The sequence below is a fragment of the Cupressus sempervirens genome, chromosome 4, assembly GCF_028749045.1.
Source record: "Cupressus sempervirens isolate cs-2001-9-10 chromosome 4, ASM2874904v1, whole genome shotgun sequence".
Lineage (NCBI taxonomy): Eukaryota > Viridiplantae > Streptophyta > Pinopsida > Cupressales > Cupressaceae > Cupressus > Cupressus sempervirens.
Genome location: NC_143121.1, coordinates 872,165,906 through 872,185,431, shown reverse-complemented (window position 1 = coordinate 872,185,431; position 19,526 = coordinate 872,165,906). Strand labels below are relative to the sequence as shown.

Below are 19,526 nucleotides of genomic sequence, written 5' to 3'. Positions count from 1 at the left end.
AAAAGGCCAACACACTTCCTCTAGTACAAAAACACCTAGCCCGGTGCACTTTTTACTGAGTTGCGTGACTTCAACCTTAAGTAATTCAATGTCTATTTTATAGGTCTTACATTTCCTCTCTAGTGACAAGTTAGCCCTCACTTCTCCGTGCGAATTATGCATCTAATAAATTAAATCCGTAAAATACGGCTTAAAATCGAAAAAGTGTTCAAAATAAACTAGAGCTGTGACGAATTTTTTTCGAGAGCATATGGCTTGCATGGGCTCACTGAGCTTTTCAATACAGACCCTCAAGTCCACCCATTTATCTTCCTCACGAAAATGTCATTCTCTAATGATCTCTGGCACCTTAGCTGAGCAGCAATGCATTCGGACTTCAGCATTGTCGAAAGCTAAATATGGTGGACTAAACAGCAGTTCGTTACAAGGATGCAGAAGAATTAGGCCCAGACAATATTATAGAACAAGTGCCCCAAAGAAAGCAGGTATCAGGTGCATGTTTACTGGAATAGTTGAGGAGGTTGGAAAGGTTAAGGAGATAGGTACTGCGGACAAAGAGGGTTTTGAGATGGTAATAGAGTCCAAGCTTGTTGTGGAAGACATAAAGTTGGGGGATAGCATTGCTGTCAACGGTACATGTCTGACTGTGACAAGGTACAATTCAAACTCATTTACAGTGGGTTTGTCTCCTGAAACACTCAGAAAAACTTCCCTAGGTATGTTGTTTTATCTATTCTAAAATTATTCATCTAGGTGTTGGAAATGACTCAATTGGCATAGTCCATCGGATCACTTTTGCCGAATTTATCTGGGAGAGATTGTACACCGTCTCCTCAGTTAGGATATATAATCAACCAAATGAATTGGATCTCGTATTCATTTAATAAGCAAGAGCTTAGCATTGGTGCCACTTTAATACGCTAGATAATGCTTCTGTAAGTAATATTAGGTCTGAGAATTGTGGCAAACAAAATCTGAATTTTTTTTATTAAGATTACATAGTATTGTTTGCAAATCAACACTGGCAATGCATCACAAGCAATTGAAACTTCTACAACCTCTATAAATCATATGAAACTCTTACAGCTACATAACAATGAATCTAAACTACACCCGAATAGGGCAATGAAAATCTAGTCAGTCAACTCTTAAGTTGCATATCTTGTAAACGTTTTATTAATATTAAATATGAGCATCACCTAGATCTAATGAGTGCTAAGTGTTCCATTTATTCTCATGAGAGATGGATTCATGTTGAATCACTACTCATGAAACATGGGTCAAGGAGTTTGACTCAAAATCACATAGTTAAATCCTGATAGCAATATCACAATTTGACTTGCTATGGAAATTATCTCCTACTTATCAATATTAAATATGATCTGTATAACAAGAGAAACTGTTATGACAGGCCAAAATATCAGCAAAATGCAATATCCGCTTTAGGGATATACCTAATTTTGCCCAAAAAAATAACAAATCAAGAAAAATAATTTATTTATTAGAGTATTCTTTCACTAGATTACACAATAGTAATTGAAATTAGGGAAAATAATCAATTAACATCAAACAAATGATAAGAAAGTTTCCTGTTATAAACATGCACACTACAACTTCAACCATATTAAAAACTTGAGGGGAAAGCATTGTGGAAGACTAGCTTCCACAATTATGCCCAAGAGCGTGGAACAACCAACCAAGTCAATCCGGCCACTTGGCCTACAAGCAACCAACTCAATTGAGGGGACCTGTACTCCTGCATCTCCCTATTATGCTTTCTTGCTAGTTTCTAATATAATTGCTTTATTGAAATCCAATGAATAATGCTTATCCTAAATCCTCGATGGATTGGCAATCTAATTCAATAATAAATAAATCAAAGACTTCATAGGAGGTTTTCCTTAATAAACAGTAGGCTCATCCCTATTGCATACCAATGACTTGTAAAATGTAAAATTGCTTCTTTTTCCGAATTCAATTCAGATCTCAAAATCTCTTACTGATCCATTGGTTCATTGATGTTTTATAATTGATTCTCCCTATATATTTCAGAAAAATATCAATATTGCATTCATCTGCTCAATTCACATTGCCGTGCATAAACTTACAAATATATAGGCTGACGGTATCAGACAAAATTCTGCTCTTATTTGTCTTACTTTTGGATTATAGATCGGATGCTTATTTCCATTCATTCTGTTGGTCCTTCATGGATGATAATGCTTGTCCAATTGAATTAGTCCTTACTCTTATATCTTCAAGTGAGGAGTCACACCTTTTCAATGTTTCGCTAAGTCCATTGCCCTTGCAATGGATGTAACGCTGCACAAATAAATGCTACCCTTCTGTGTTGTTTAACTCAAGTTATTCTTGCTATTTTAATGGAATCACTGCCCAGCAACCATCCTTGAAATAATCTTAATTAAATAAGTTGGCCTCCCTTATAAACCTTAATGGTTCATTCCAACAAGGAGGTGCTATTTGTTACATGGCCACTGACATCTTATTCTGGTTTGCCCAATTTTAGTTGCATAGGAATTGTTATTCTGGTTGACCCATTTTAAGGGCATGACACTAAAACATCAAATACGATATGGAGCAAACAAAGCATAGAACTCACACTCCACTTCATCAGACACATTGTCAATGGACACACTGAAACCACCCAACCTCATCCATAGCAAAAATGGTATCTCCAGCTCTTGTACATGTCCTGTATTGAAAAAATACTAGTATAAACAGTAGCACACACAACAACAGAAATATTGGAACTATATTGCACTTTTACGCAAAATTGGCTACAAGTCAAATCTTGGCTTTACATTGTCAATATCTCACCCAAACAACACAGAAGATGCTATAGCAATATAACTGTTCAAATATGTTGATACTCTTATTGCAAATTTGGAAATCAAATTGTAAAATTCACACTTACACACAGAAATTAGACCAACTTTAGCTGATTCACACAATCCCATAAAGCTCCATTGCACTTCTGTGTGAGAATGCTCTTCGGAGTCAAAGGGGTTTTATCCTCTGACCTCTACAACTAAAATGAGTTTTTGTCCACAAGCTCTAATCTCTTATGGGTTTTCATCCACAAAAGATGATTGACATTGCAGAACAAGGAGTTCATACAATGCAAGAATTGAGAAGTCAAACTAGCAAAAGATCCACTATAAGTCTTTAGCCATGAATTTGTAGATCTTAGGCCAAACTAGGCATCCAAAATCCGAAAGCCTTCTTTTGAAGGGAAAAATAAATTTGAATATGCACTAAAAAATCCCGCCAATTCTCACACTCCACCACTTACAATATCATATTGGGAATAACACCTGTCCTAGATTCTTGTTGTAACTGCCAGGAATCATCTATAATTGGCTTCTTGAGAAAACCAATGCTTTCCTGGCGATATTTTAAATAATATATAAATATTTGATACCCAAAACTCCCAAAAACATGAATTAAAACAGGAACAAGTAAATATAAAATAAAATATACCCCTGCTGCTCACCTTAGCTCACTGAAAATAAGGAAAACACTAGTTAAAGTTAATTGATCTAGGTTTTAATTAAAATAGGGACATTAACATTTGCTGTAGTATAGAAGGCACACAAATCACAGTCAGTATATGATATTCTCCCTGTCAGTGCCAAAGCTTAAATTTCAGCAAAAATCCCAGAATACTTAATAGTGCAATCAGTTAAGATTTGCCTTTAAGTGACGAATTCCTTATGCAACTGCATGGGCTACTTGTCCTGTCAAAGCATTAATGGCTAGAATCAACTTGATTGTCACCCATCTCTGTTCAAGGAGGAGCTGTGGTATAAGGAATAAAATCAAGCATCACTGCCTACTTTCCTTCCAAATAGAACAACGAACAATGGAATCGCCATCAGTGAATATCATGTCCATAGCCATATTTCAACCACATTAGGAAACTAGGGTCCCAAGGAGAAAGAATAAATCAAGAGGATGGACGAAGAGATTCAGCAATAGGGGGAACCTTACCTTGCTGCTCTGCTTCAGTTTGCAATTGTAATGCCTCAATGCACTCACTTAACTAGTCTAATATTTTTCAGCAGTGGAGCCATGTGCATATAGGACATTCCCCAAATCATATTTGATATTCAAATTCTGTTTAGTGACAGTCCTTTCTGCTATTCTAACAGGCAACCCATTAGCTCTCCATAGATAAAGTCCATATTAAGATATCACACCTTCACAGCCTTTGATCATCCACTACCAACAGAAGATCCCAATTATTACACTCACACCAAATTTTTCCAACCCTTTACATCCATCACTATCCTTCCTTAGTTCTTGATATGTCATGGAATGTTACCCCTACACTAGGCTAATATCTCCCAATGCTAAAGATTTGGCCTCTGTATATGGCACAAAATCCTTCAGGAAAAGCATGGCCATCTGTAATTACACTTCAAAATTTGACAAGACTGGTGTACTCACTGTCTTCCTTCTCCTCCTTGATGCTACAACGGAAGAACTATAAGAAAAGATGGCCGATAAGAATTTTTTTCTCTCAAATTGACAGTAAGTTGATGAGATTTCCCAAACCTTTCAAACCTGCCTTGCTAACAATTGAATCTCCTCTTCGATGACATTCAATTGCTACTGACTTCTAATCATTAGCGAGCTTAATTCTTCAACTTCAAGCCCAAATGAACAATAAGGAAGCTGTGGTGGCTACACAAGATTCAGTCAGAATTGTTTAGATAAGCATGTATGTGGAACACCAATCCAGCACAGATAGTGTTCCACCCAACTGCAACCTATGGTTAGTACTGACTTGACTATAGATAAGAGGAGGAGGAAGAAGGCAATACTACATAAACCTCTTGCCCAATTAAGAAGAAATGAGCTTAATGATAAGACACCTACCATAGAGGGCATCAAATTGGTTTTAATTCTCAAGGATATATGCAGTCTTTAGCTTTTACTAGTATTTCTGGTCTTTTGGTTTCACAGTTTACAGTTTTCAATACAATAATAATTCTTATATGGTACTTTTACTCTTTAGTCCTGGACAAGGATTTGTCTCTGGCAGTGCACTTGCTCAATTGTGTATCTTTATATTTAGGAAAAGTTTGAAATCCAATGTCAACTCCCTATGATATCTTCTAGAAATATGGGGCTTCATTATTAGAATATTATAAAGTATAATGTTTCTTTAATGGTCATCTAATTTAGTCTTTAGTTTATTAGGTAGTTTCTATTTCCGTTTTTAGTTCACGATTTTGTCTTTGTAAATCTATATAAGGAGCTTTTATCTGCTTTGTTCAATACAATTATAGCAACATTGATTTAATATTGACCATAACATGGTATCAGAGCAAGTCAATGGGATTTCATAAAATTTGGCAGATTTTTTAAGGAAATTCGGACCTCTTCTAATATGGAATTTTTTCCAGAAATTGTTTTTCAATTTTTAGAAATAAAAATCATTAGCGGTATTTTATGGAACTGTGGTTAGTCGTCGAGAATTTTTTCCACCCAACTGCAACCTATGGTTAGTATTGACTGACTATAGATAAGAGGAGGAGGAAGAAGGCAATCCTACATAAACCTCTTGCCCGATTAAGAAGAAATGAGCTTAATGATAAGACACTTACCATAGAGGGCATCAAATTGGTTTTAATTCTCGAGGATATATGCGGTCTTTAGCTTTTACTAGTATTTTTGGTCTTTTGGTTTCATAGGTTACAATTTTGAACACAATAATAATTCTTATATGGTACTTTTACTCTTTAGTCTTGGAGAAGGATTTAGCTCTGGCAGTGCACTTGCTCAATTGTGTATCTTTATATTTAGGAAAAAGAAGAGATCCAATGTTAACACCCTATGATATCTTCTAGAAATATGGGGCTTCATTATTAGAATATTATAATGTTTCTTTAATGGTCATCTAATTTAGTCTTTAGTTTATTAGGTAGTTTCTATTTCGGTTTTTAGTTCATGATTTTGTTTTTGTAAATCTATATAAGGAGCTTTCATCTCCTAAGTTCCATACAACTACAACCATTGATTTAGTATTGACCATAACATGGTATCAGAGCAAGTCGATGGGATTTCATAAAATTTGGCAGTTTTTTTAAGGAAATTCGAACCTCTTCTAATATGAACTTTTTTCCAGAAATTGTTTTTCGATTTTTAGAAGTAAAAAACATTAGAGGCATTTTATGGAACTGTGGTTAGTCTTCAAGGATTTTTGCTGGAAATCGCAAGCTTGGCAAGGGTTTTGATCGTGCAATTTCTTGGTTGCCTCAAAAGTCTCTGAATTTTGAGGGTTGCATGTACTTGCATGTGCTAGTTTACCATGCGAAGTCTTGTGTTTTGCCTCCCTGAAAAATTCTGGTGGGTTTTCATAGGTTTTGCTCTAAAAAAAATTTCTAATAGGTTTTCATAATTATTTCCCTTAAAAAATTTCTAATTCTCTAATTCGCAAAGTTGCGTGGGATTCCTTTTTGGGTTTATAATTTTTTTCGTCAAAAATTATCCTGTGGGTTTTACCGTTTTTCCTAAAAAATGAAGTATTGTATTGTTTGGTTTTGATTGATTTTTCACATCTAAAATCATGTTGAGTTTTGGTCAAATTTTCACCTCAAAAATTATGTTTGGTTTTTGTTGATTTTTCTTTAAAAAATCGTGCCTTTTTGTAAATCTGTTTTGGGGCATCATGTTCATCTGCAAAGGTTGGAGGGTTTGTCGATTTTCCCTCAAAATTGTGTATTTGTTCTCATTGTTTGTCTGTGTCTCCAAGGAAGAGCAGCTCCATTATCCAACAACAGGTTGGATATATTATGATGATTTTTGGTCAGATGTTTTACTGATTCTGGGAGGGTTAGTGGCATAATCATCTCAGTGATAGGCTGTTGTCTCTTGTTGCAAAGCATTGTGAAGAAGGGGGCACCCTTCTCTGTTCTGTTATGGCGAATTTTGGCTTCTTGGTCATTAACATTTTGCAGATCTAGTGAGGGTCTCAGCAACAATAAAATGTTTAGTAGAATTTGTGACCAATAGACAACAGTTATACAATGACCATTAAGGGAGGGTATAAGAATATTATAATGTTTCTTTAATGGTCATCTTAGTTATTCTTTAGTTTATTGAGTAGTTTCTATTTCCGGCTTTAGTTTATGATTGTTTTTTTTAGAAACATCCTCTTCGTAAATCTATATAAGGAGCTTTCATCTCCTTTGTTTAATACAACTATAGCAACATTGATTTACCATAACATTCATTAGTGAACTCCAATGCTTTTGACACTCGAACACATTCCGTTTAGTCCTTGGAGCTTTAGTATTCCTACAGGGTTAGTTTGGAGTCCTTGCCTTTGTAGGTTTAGGCCTTTTTTTTTCAATCCACTTTCTGCAATTAGTTGGCAGGTTGAATTCCATGCCATCAAACAAAAATAAAGAGATGCTATGGTTTGGAATCGTTTCATTTTCCAAATCTATTTTTTGCTGTTTTTTTTTTCATTTTTTTGTGATTGTCAGCCTGCATGTTTGCCCATGGTTTTCTCAATTTCGCATTTGAAAATAAAGGAAAATATTTTTTCGCCAATCAGTTTGCAAAGATAAGATGCATTTCTTTGTATCTTGCAATGTTTATGTACTAGCTTTTTAATTTTTCTATTATTCTTATGAGCAGCGTAAAAATTGGCATGATAAGTCAGGCGGCAATAGTAAAGCAATTCACATCCCTGGTCTAGTAGGGTCAGCCACATAATTGCTCCCCCCAGATGATTGCAGTGGGGATAATCTTCTTTTCAAACATCTCATATTTGCAAAATATTCTCTCCAAGGGTTTCTATCAGGGTTGGAAGCTGCAGAAAGAATTATTGCACAGACAGCAGCTTGAAGGGTACAATGAGAGATTTGTTTGCTCTCACAAATTTAAATTTTGGTCTCTTCTGTTTCACTCACTCCCTGTTTTTACAATTATTTTCTTCTACATTTTCCCTCTTTGTGATGGATGCATGCAATAGGTTTGGTACCCTGTGGCAAAAACACTGGGTGCAAAGGAGAGAAAGGTTTGGATGTAGTCGCCATCAACCCAAGTACTGGTTTGGGTGCTATTTTGCCTTCTGATCTCAATGCTTGTATGCCCTGATTGTCTGCCTAGTTGATGTTATGTGCATATTCTTTTCTTCTTTGTGTGACTTAAACTGGAAACTGCAAGACAAGTGTTGGCCCCTATTTGAAACACAGCCAAATGTGAACTTTTAGGTTCTGCCACTGTCCCATAGATAATGAGAGTGCCTATGAGTGGATTAATCTCTGCATACGCATTCTGTTATCTCTTGTTGATTTGTTGAAAAGAAATTGGTTAAATGTTGCCGTGAAAATATTTACTGACTACCAGTTCTGGAGACAAAAGGAACAGTCTCCTGGTGTCATTTGGGATGCTACTAAAGGTGGTGTACAACAGGATTTGCATTATGTTTATGGACTTGTCTTGACTTTAGTAGCAAGAGAATATTTCAAGAAAGCAAGACGGGGGGTTTTGACACACACTGAAAGATGGTTTCAGTTGAATAATCAGTGAGTACCATGCTGATGTGAGTACAACAGAATTGCCATTTTTAATTCTTCTAGTAAATGCTATAGCGATATTGGTGAGATTAAAACAAAGCATTGAAAGAAAAATGAACAGTTCATTGGTGCAATATATTTTCATATCATGGATTTCAGAATTGATAATCTTGAGCCATAGGCTTGCATTGCAAAAGTTTTCTTCAACATGGAGTTGGTCAAGCAATGTCGGAATTAAAAGATGCTCTCTATATGTTCTGTGAACTGTCTTATGGAAAGCCTGTGTAAATGGAATTTTGATGATTAAAAGTTTATAATATTGACAAGAGAAAAAAAGAATATTCATTGGCACAATAAGTTAAAAACTTGATCCCGGACTCAACATGCTATATAAAATGGTAAAGGAATGGATCATTTCCACTCTCCTTAAGTGTTGTAAAAGCTTTATTGAAAAAGCTCAAAGTTGGCGGGCATTTTATAAGTATTGACAACCTCATCAAATTGCTGATTGCATGTCATCACTTCCTTAATGGTATGAGTCTTACTATTTTCGGCATTTTAATACAACCAAGTGTCTTCAAAAGTTGCTGTTAGCCATCAAAGGCTTTGATAGGTTCTGGAACCAATATTGGTTTCTGTTTTGGTCAATAGAACCCCTATTAAAACCTGATTTGTCACTTGAATCAAAACAACGCTAAAGCAAGAACTGAAAACTAATTGGAGAATGGAACTGAAAGGAGAATTTGATCTGGTAACTATTCATGTCATGCAAGTTGTGGAGTTTATAATACAATGGTATAATGTGAAGCTAGCACAAAAATAATTTGTTGAAAACGCTTTAGAAACTTTCAAGTCAAAAAAGTTGGTGACCTATGAAGATGATTTTAGGATTAACCATAGACAGAAATAACAGTTACATGCAAACATAACCAATATTAAAAAATAATAAATCGCACAAAAGAGAAAACAAGACACAAGGATTTAACGTGGTTCACCCAATCCCTGGGCTACGTCCACCAACAAGTCCAATATTATTATTATCCAGTGATTACAATCTGTAGTCCCTTATAGCTCAATACCGCCGCAAGAAGCTACAATATCATCATACATCATGAAATCCTTAACCCTAAGCCATTTTATACAAGCTTTTGCCGCTTACAAAATTAGGGCTAGAATAAGTCTTTCAATAGAAAAATAACAACCGATGCCTTTTATGATAGTGAGTCATTTTTGGCTTTAGGGCGTTGCCCCCGAAAACCCCTGTGGGGGCGTTGCCCCTTGACCCCACCCTGTACTGCAATAGGAAGTGCACCTGAGGCGCTACCCCAAGACCCCACAAGGGCGCTGTCCCCAAACCCCTGTAGAAATAAGTGGGGGGAAACCACGCCAAATAAACCTCTTAGTCTGATTAGGCTCCACATCACAACAATCTCCCACTTGGAGATTGATCAGACTCCACGACAATAATAGATGATTCAGAAACCTTAGAAAGAGAAGGAAAACCATGTGAAGATAACAGAGGAAATCGAATGTTGGTCAAAATCCTGTAAATATAAGCAACATTGTGTTAGTATCAAATTTACAAGGAAACAAAGATACAATAACATTTTCACGTGCAATGAAATTGAGCTCGAAACTAAATGTTGTGAACAACAATTACAACATACATACAAAATGGATTAGTTGGAAATAGAACAATGCAATTGGTAGTAATTTGGATTCTAAAAGTGGTCTTTGTGTGTCATTTCTTCAAATAGCTAAAGGAGAATTCATTAGTCATTCCCATCCTTGTGGCAAACAACTGAGAACAAGACATGAGATTTTTGTTGAAAACAGAGCAAAGCATGTAACAGAAAAGGGATTTTAGCATTTTAGAACTTCTTTACAGGTAGAGAACGACAAGAGAGAATGACCTTTAAGGTCAATACAAGGGAATACGAATGGGGAAAAAACACAATTCGTGGTTGTAGTTTGTGAAAAAAATCGTGTTGATGCATATGGAATGAAATTGAAATCTCACATTGCTATGCTCGATGATGCCATGGTAGATTGATATTACAGACAGAGAACTTGATATCCTAGCCATGGATTGGATTAATCATTATGATCCTCCTAATGACCCAAAGGAGGACATCCAGAAGTTTGGTCCAACAACTTGTGGTGAGGATGGAAGAAGCAAAGCTTTTTTAGTTCTCATTCTTGAGGAGTTGTAGTTTCTTTGGTATTTGAAGGATGCCAAAGGGCCACTACATGAATATCAGTATTATGAAAAGAAGACTACAAATGTATAGTCATAACTAGAAAATTGGTTGAAAGAAACTATTACCTTTACCAACCTGCACATGATGCCTACACAATATTGATTGTTTCACCCTTAAATAAAGATAAATAGTAATAGGGAAACAAAACAGCTACAACATACACCAAAAATTACCCTAAGAAGACTCTTTCAAAAATGAAGGGAAAAACCCAGCCACACAACAAAAGATCTTTTTATTGATAATAAAGTATTCAAGTGTACAATGTTCTTCACTTGATGCAATATATATAACAAATAGAGAGACTCTTCACATTACAACCAAAGGTCTCTTGAATCTCCCAGAACACGACTCTTCATTTTCAAATGTACAAACTCTTCATATTTCCATGCCTCAATGCATGTCATAAGACACATGTCTTTATATTTGATATTATAATCATTATAAATGTCATCTTCAGTTGAAGGTGACCATAACGAGTATAACGCTTATATTTCTAGAAATAAAGATCTCTATTGTAGCTACAATCGTCAACACTCCCTCTTAGTGAGAGAGAGAGAGAGAGATCTTTAGCTAAATAGTCCCACAAAGGTGCAACCAAAAATGTCAATGATAAATTCTAATCACATAAATTCTCATACAAGAAAACGTAATTCTGGAATCACTCAACATGAAATCCTGCAAAAATCACAATCGGCTTTCATCATGGACTCACTTAAGATGATGTTGCAATGGAATCTCTCAACATGACAAGCCTACAAGGTTCATAACCAACTTTCATCATGGACTCTCTCAATGTGATGTTATGGAATCTCTCAACATGACTATAAGAGAACAATTTACTCGTTAATAATCTAAGTTACCGGTTCGAGTTCGGGTTCGAAGAACCGGTTTGTTGGTACAACAAAATTTTGAAATGCGATTTGGGTTCGTTTGGGTTCTTTAGTACAAAAACTTGTAATATATATGCAGCCAAGAAGAATGAATTAAGATGAGAAAGCCACATAGTAATATAAAAACAACAAAAACACTATAAACTTGTAATCATAACATCATATCTATTATCAATAACAAAATATTAAAATAATATTGAGTCGAAGTATCATTGTTGTGTCTTTCAATAGTAAGAACTTTATACTAAGTCTTAATCATCTAATGGATTATCTAAATCTTCATCTTCTTCTTCTCATCATTAAAGGCAATAGTTGATTCTCAAATAGTGTCAATGTCAATGGGATCAATTGCACTAATGACTTTCTGCTTTCTAAGTTGCTGAATCCTTATTACTTTTCATTGTACAGATACCTTGTTAGTTTGTAATTAACATCCTACTTGGAAAAATGTTATATAAGTAGCTTGCAGCTTCCTTCACCTATTGAAGATGTTGTTTAATGTTTAAAATATCATTTATCACGATACAAATCTTCCAATTTATTGAATAGGGGTCATTATCGGCAATTGGATATAAAAATTTCACCGGAAGATATATTGAGTGCTAGTTTAATTTGATGTGATAAATATCTGAACTTAAGAAAATTTTGTTTTGTAATGTTAAAGATCTTTATTCAAATTCTGTAATAATCATTTTCTGCACTCAATTATATAATGTATCTCTGTGGAACTCTACTTGGTTCGCACTTCACTTGCTTGGGTATGTCCTGGTTCGACCATAGTTCTACCTAGGTTCGGCCTGGAGGAACCAGCTTGCCTGGATTCGAACCCAAGTGGAACCCAAAAGGGAACTGGGACCAGAAACAAGAACCGGTTCGAAATTCGCCTAGTTTGAAGTCTGGGGGTAGAACTAGGTAACTAAGTTAATAATTATGGAATCACTTAACATGATAGGTGAAACAAGTCACTCAATATTATTAATCTTGGAATCACTCAACATGAATCTATCTGAAAGACTCACAACAAGCTTTTCATCACGGACTCTCTCAACATGATGGTGAAATGGAATCTCTTAACATGACAAGTGAGTGAGGTTTACAACTAACTTTCATCGTGGCCTCTCTCAATGTAATACAGTCATGGACTATTTCAACATGACTTCCAACTCCCATCACGAAATCTCTCAACATGATGACATAATGGACTCTCTGTACATGATGTTCAGTATGAATCTTTCATAAGTGAAAGATTTATCAGGTTATCCCTACAATTTGAATAATTTTACATAAATAAGAACTTGTAATGAACAAGAAAGGGTATCATAGCTGAAAAACTCTTTTCCAATAAGAGTCTCAAAATCCACAATACCAAAATATTAACAACATGTGCCAACATATGAAAGAACGGCGGGGATGCCATAAGAACTCCCTTTTAATTAAGATCTATCTTGATCACCATGGGAAGATAGCAAATGAAAACCTCCCTCTGAGACTAACGTCTGAATGCAATAATACATCACCAATTCAGTCCAAAACTCCACACAGTCTGTATTGCTTCAACAACCAGGATGGATTAATAATAAATCAAAGAATCAGCCTACATAGAGATCAATGCTACAAGCATACACTATTCCCAATCCCAAAAAAGTCATAATCAAGAAATACTTATCTCTGTATAGTGAGATATATCAACTCATTTTTAAGAACAGCAACTTGAGACTCTTCATTAGAAGTTTAGGGTAATTTCTGCACTCTAATACATGATGCGTGTAGGACAAAATCCTTTACCACTGGCTGAGACATGCTTTTCTCTACTAAGAAGTCATTTCTCTATCACTTAAATGATGACTGTGCAGATCTGTAGTAGCATGGTGAATTTTCTTCACAAAATCGACTCAATGATCATATACTTTTCAGAGCAGAGAGAATGCCAAAAGTTCTAATCACTGTAACAGCACAGGCTAAATGAAGATCCCGTTTTGAAATAACTTTCCTTAACAAATCTTAATATAAATTAAAAAATACACCTAAGACATACTACACATGAACTAAAAAATTGATGCTAGTGCAGAGTGCAGAACTTGATTCTCAACAAAGGGATATTCCACCATATTTCGAGAAACTTGAAGTATAATAATGTATCAACTTAAAAAACATACCGCCCAATCACAATGAAGAAGATTGTCACCCAACGGCTCCAAACAATGCATCCACTTTGTTCGTTCTTTTCATAGATCAAAATCAACCATCTTTTCTGACAGGTTTGGAGAGCGTTGGCAAATCAATTAGCTGTATTAATAAAAAAAATGATTACCAAGGTGTGGGCAATGAATCCGACATTGAGCACTGTCAAAATGTTATTGATCTCCACTAGATCTATGGTGATTGAATGGTATCACTCCTGTTGGGCATTCGCGATGCTCACGTCTCAGTTCTGTAATTCGAACTTCAAGTAGTTGGCTTTCACCCACCTAGATTTCCACGGTTGACAATAGAGCACTTACTTCGTAACGATGTCCACCCAATGAATTCCAAGAGACAATGAAACAAGAATTATCTCTGTCTTTGCATTCTCGTGGCACAAGAATCGCCTTCAATAAATACCAAAGATCCAAACATCGGAACCGGCAAGGCCTACTTGAATCGGGAATCTCCTATGAATCGGCTATGAATTGGCAAGGTGAAAAAACCCTTCAAAGTCAAAGATTTTAAAGATTTAAAACTTATTTCATGTACCCTTTATTGAATATAACTTAAACACACTATAACATCATCAAATAGAAGCTAAAGCCTAACATACATAAACAAGGAATATAAACAATAAATTCATCACATATGTTAAAAAAATGGTGATTTTTACCAACTTGACGATTTTTGGGGCCAATTTTGGCAATTGTTGAAATCACCGGTTTAGGCAATTCTTGCCTCAGAAATTGGCAATCTGGTTTGACAAGTCAGCAAAAATCACCCAGCCTTCCTCAGATCACAAAATCGCAAAAATCGCCCGAATCGCGGCAATTCTCGTTACTCTGATAAATACTATGTTTGGTATACGCATGAAGAGCACTGATTTCAGAATAAGTGCGGGTACGGAGGAGCACATTGTCTTGAAGGCTTTCTATGAATGTGCAGGCATTCCCCATGGGTTCTGATTACATTTATGTCGAGAAAACTGAGAGCATTGAGTGCCGGAGAATGGAATGCCTAGAATCTGAGAAGGTTTGAGGATGGGATTAGAAGACAAATTTGGCAATGGCGAACCAAAATGGGTCTACTGGCTAGGATTGAGAAGCTCTGAATTTTGCCTTTTATTCCCAAAGTGCGAAATATAATGGCTCACAGAAAATTAAAGGATGTGTTTCCTTACATTTCTGCAGCAAAATCATCTTCCATACTGGATTATGATGGTTCAAAAATCGCCCCACAAGACCATCATTAAAAGTAAATCACTTTCAATTGCAGAAGATACACCAAACACTGCACACTCAAAGCATCACAGAATCACGGTATGTCTCCAGTGCATACAACAAGAAACTTCAGTTATCAGCCGGTGATGAATGAAAGGCGGGTAAAATATGAAAAGACTTCCATTACAGATGGAGGCACATACCGGCCCATAAAAGAAGATACGGATCAAAAACACACACACGAAGCAATAATAAAGAAGTGTAAGGAATTTCTCATCAGAATAAATAACGTTAAATTTGAGGCTATGGAGTTTGAAGGTTTCCTGCATGTTCCTCCTGCTTGTGTATATACTTGAGCACCACAACCTTCAATATTCATCAAGTATATTCACAAGAATAAAAATCATTCCTCTTCTTATGATTTTGTTCTGCATAAAAATAGTCATCAATGGAGCAAGGATAACTATTTGCACGTCAACACTTTGGTTCGTTCATGCATGGTGATGGGACAAAACTTCAGCCAAGCAATCTGACGATTTGATATTCTGCATGGAATGGACCAACCTATGATCTTTGGCCCCACAATTTATTGAAATATCTACAATTGAACATCCAAAAAGCTGGCTCTGATATACAAGTGAGTGTTAACACATGTAGGTGTTCACGCGAAACTTCATACAAGAACCTTAAAAAAACTGTAGAGCCAATAAAGATCCTTAGATCAAGAAAAGCAAGGATAGATGTCCTTATATGCTGTAATCAAACCTTGCTCTGATAACATGTTGAATATTTGACTCAGAAATAAAGGTAAACAGCAATAAGGGAAAAAAACAGCTACAACATACACCAAAAATTACCCTGGGAAAACTTATAAAAAAATAAAGGGAAAAACTGAGCCACACAACAAAAGATCACTTTAGTGATAATATAATATTCGAGTGTACAATGTTCTTCTCTTGATGCGATATATATAACAAATAGAGAGACTCTTCATATTACAACTGAAGGTCTCTTGATTTCCCAAAACACGACTCTTCATTTTCAAATGCACAAACTCTGTGTGTTTCCATGCCAAAACGCATGTCATAAGACATGTCTTTATATTTAATATTACAATTATTATAAATGTCCTCTTTAGCTGAAGGTGACCATAATGATAATAACACCCATGTTTCTAGAGATAAAAATCTCTATCGCAGCTACAATCTTCAACATAGAACAGATCATATACAGTGACGTATAATTCCCACTTATGAAGGATATATTCAATGTTCAATGTCTTAACCTTCAGGTGTGGCTATGTCTGTTGCTTTCAATTGCCCACCTAAGGTCAATCTTAATATTGATAGCAATGTGTCAACACTCAGAAGAAGGCTGGGCATTCAATGCAAGCGGCAAAGTAAAGGTTGATAATAGAAAGAGTACATTACTTTAGTCCAAATAGTCCATGGGAATCGATTTGAAGCCCAAGAAAATTATTGGTATGCAACAAGGTAATTGTGTGAATAAACATCTGTTAATGAAATCAGAATGTAATTGAGGACAAATAAAATCTACAGAATTGTGAAATTAACAGTTTTCATTTCATTATCACATTTCTGGAGTCGAGGCAATGCATGGGGGTCATCTTTCAGCTGTCAAACTCACATTGAAGATATTATTTTGACACATGATGCCTTAATTCATTTTTAAAAAATTAATAGATTGTTATGAAAGGTTTCATATTTTATGTCCTATTCTGTAACTGTTTAAAGAAACAGTTACGAAATTGAAAAGACTCAGGTAGGTTAAAGCTATATAATAGAGAATTGCTATTGTAATCAGGGACGTTTTTTTTTGGATACATTGGCCTGATAGATATTAAAGCAAGTTATCTAAATGGGATTTTGGAGATTGTGAAGTTTGTGTTATGATTGATGAATGGTTCATTCTTCTTATGTTGGATGTACCCTTATTTGGATAGCTTGCTGTTATCTATTGAAATGCTTGAAGTTCTGTTTATGCACATTACTGTGAATGATTTGTCTTTGAACAAATAGTGCGGCAATGATTTATTTTTAATGCTACAAAATTTTATGATTTTTTGGTGTGGCATAGACTCTTTGGATTCTATTTAGTTATGATTATTGCCTTTAAAGCTTTCTAGTTAATGGCTACACCTTTCATCTGCTTTTTGATTAAAAGCACCATAGATTCCATTCATTGTGTATCATTTGAGGTAGCTGCGCCTTGTAAAATAAGCAGAGTTAGTTTAAAGCATCATTATATCTGACTTAACTGTTGTTTCATTTGTCATTTGTGTGGGCGTAAGAATATTGAGTTAAGTGACAAATCTGAAAACAAAGTACTTGCAAAATGTGAGTTCTTGCCAAAATGCTAAACTGGGGAACTAGGAAGAAATTTCAATGGATTTATAAATTATTTCTCTTCATTGCAATCTTAGCATCTTAAATTTAATCCAACACTTTTCAGACAGTGAACCTATTTTGTTTTTTTGGGACACTTTTATGATAATCTCAATTTCTGTTGTTTGTAGCAATCTTAGCATCTTAAATTCGTTTTGATACTTTGCAAACAGTCAACTTTCTTGTTTTTTATGGGCCATTTTTGTAATAACATCACTTCCTCCTGAATGCTTTTTGATGCTGTTCAGTGTGCTTCAAGAATGGACTTCCTTTCCTGTAATGATGGGCTGAGATACATTTGAAAAATAATAATAAAATAATGGATGCATATTTTCAATAAATTCTAGCTTGCACTCTTATATGTGAAATAGTTGGGCATGATTTTATCAGCAGTTTCAGTTGGCTTGAATTAAAATATTGACATAAATCCCAATGTTTTCTCTTTGGCTCAAACATTTAATGAGGAAGGGCAAACCCTGGTACATGAAGATATTATAAACAGATTTAAATTATATATTAATATGTATAAACCAGACCTATTTTTTGCTAAGTCTCTTACTTTTGCATAAGGCAGGGACTCCAGCTGCAGTGCAGCTCTTGGTCACTTTCTTTTTCAGGTAATTTTGTCCATAAGACATGGCCGCTATCTAGATGTATTCCTGAAACCCATTGAATACAATTAATTTCCTTGAAGAGCTTGTAAATGAAAATTGTGTAAAACATGATAGACCATCATCAGGATGGACAATGAATATGGATTACAAGCCATGGCTACATATATATCTAACCCCACATAATAACTACAGGTAGGTAATTTTCACTCCGGCATACAATATGCTTACCTAATGGTCAGAGAACTCAACATACCATATGATTATATTATTGTCATAGTTAAGATTTAATACCTCTTGCACTCTATACAATTTTTAATCAAAGGACATCTCACGATAGTATTGATTATAGAATCTGGCAGTCTGTAATTTCTTTCTTCTTTCTATCTTTTAGGAGAAACTGTTGCTGGGTCTGATGTCAATCTAGAACGAGCACTGCAACCAAACTCCAGAATGGGCGGTCACTTTGTTCAGGGCCATGTTGATGGGACTGGGGAAATTGTATCTAAGGAAGAAGAAGGTGACTCCCTATGGATCAAGGTCAAAACTCTCCCTGCATTGCTGAAGTATATTGTTCCAAAGGGATTTATAACAGTGGATGGCACAAGCTTAACAGTTGTTGATGTTTTTGATGATGAAGATTGCTTTAACTTTATGCTGGTAGCTTACACCCAACAGAAGGTAGTGATTCCTGGGAAGAAAGTTGGCAGTAAAGTCAACCTAGAGGTGGATATCCTTGGGAAGTATGTTGAGAGACTTTTGAGTGGGTACAAGGACCCTGTTGTTTTGAATGGCTAGAGGAAATATCTATAACTATGAGAGATATGATCATTGAATATGGAGACCTAAATGGTGCTTGTATTAGGCATGCAATTTTAACAGATCCAATGGAAATAGATCAATTAAGTCTGTACTCAGGTGAGTAAAACAATTTTTTGTAATGGTAATTTGTCTCAATAATTTTTTTGACACTTGTATCTTTCATCTAAACATATATTGTGTCATGGAAGCGAGTCCATTGGTATATGATTTTGATGGTAATTTAGAATCTATATGTTGTGAATCTAGACATTCTTAACACAATGTGTAAGCACCATGAAAGACTCCAAAAATGCAGTAGAACCCAGCTTTACTGGAAGCTAAGAAATTTTTTTTTTGTGGAAAGTAATGTTTTCGTATCAAACATATCACTTCTATATGGAGGCAAAGATCAGATCTTATATATGATTAGCTACATTTTAGAATTTCTGTCACAAAGGACAACCTGCATTTTCAGAATTCAAATTTTAAGTTATGCTTTCATGAAATGTATGAGATTTAATTTTTCCTCGGAACCTAAGTTACCACATTTCAACTACTGCTTTCATGTATTCATGAGATTTGCTGACTAATGCCCATAT

General features: G+C 35.3%; 1 protein-coding gene across 1 annotated transcript; it reads left to right on the top strand.

Annotated features, from left to right (window-relative positions):
* Positions 1-203: 203 nt before the first annotated feature.
* On the top strand, positions 204-19,103 carry LOC149564181 (riboflavin synthase-like). Its single transcript, XM_089827242.1, has 2 exons — positions 204-716; positions 18,521-19,103. Exons 1-2 carry the CDS (start codon positions 251-253, stop codon positions 18,922-18,924), a joined length of 870 nt encoding a protein of 289 aa, XP_089683368.1. The 5' UTR covers positions 204-250; the 3' UTR covers positions 18,925-19,103.
* Positions 19,104-19,526: the final 423 nt, after the last annotated feature.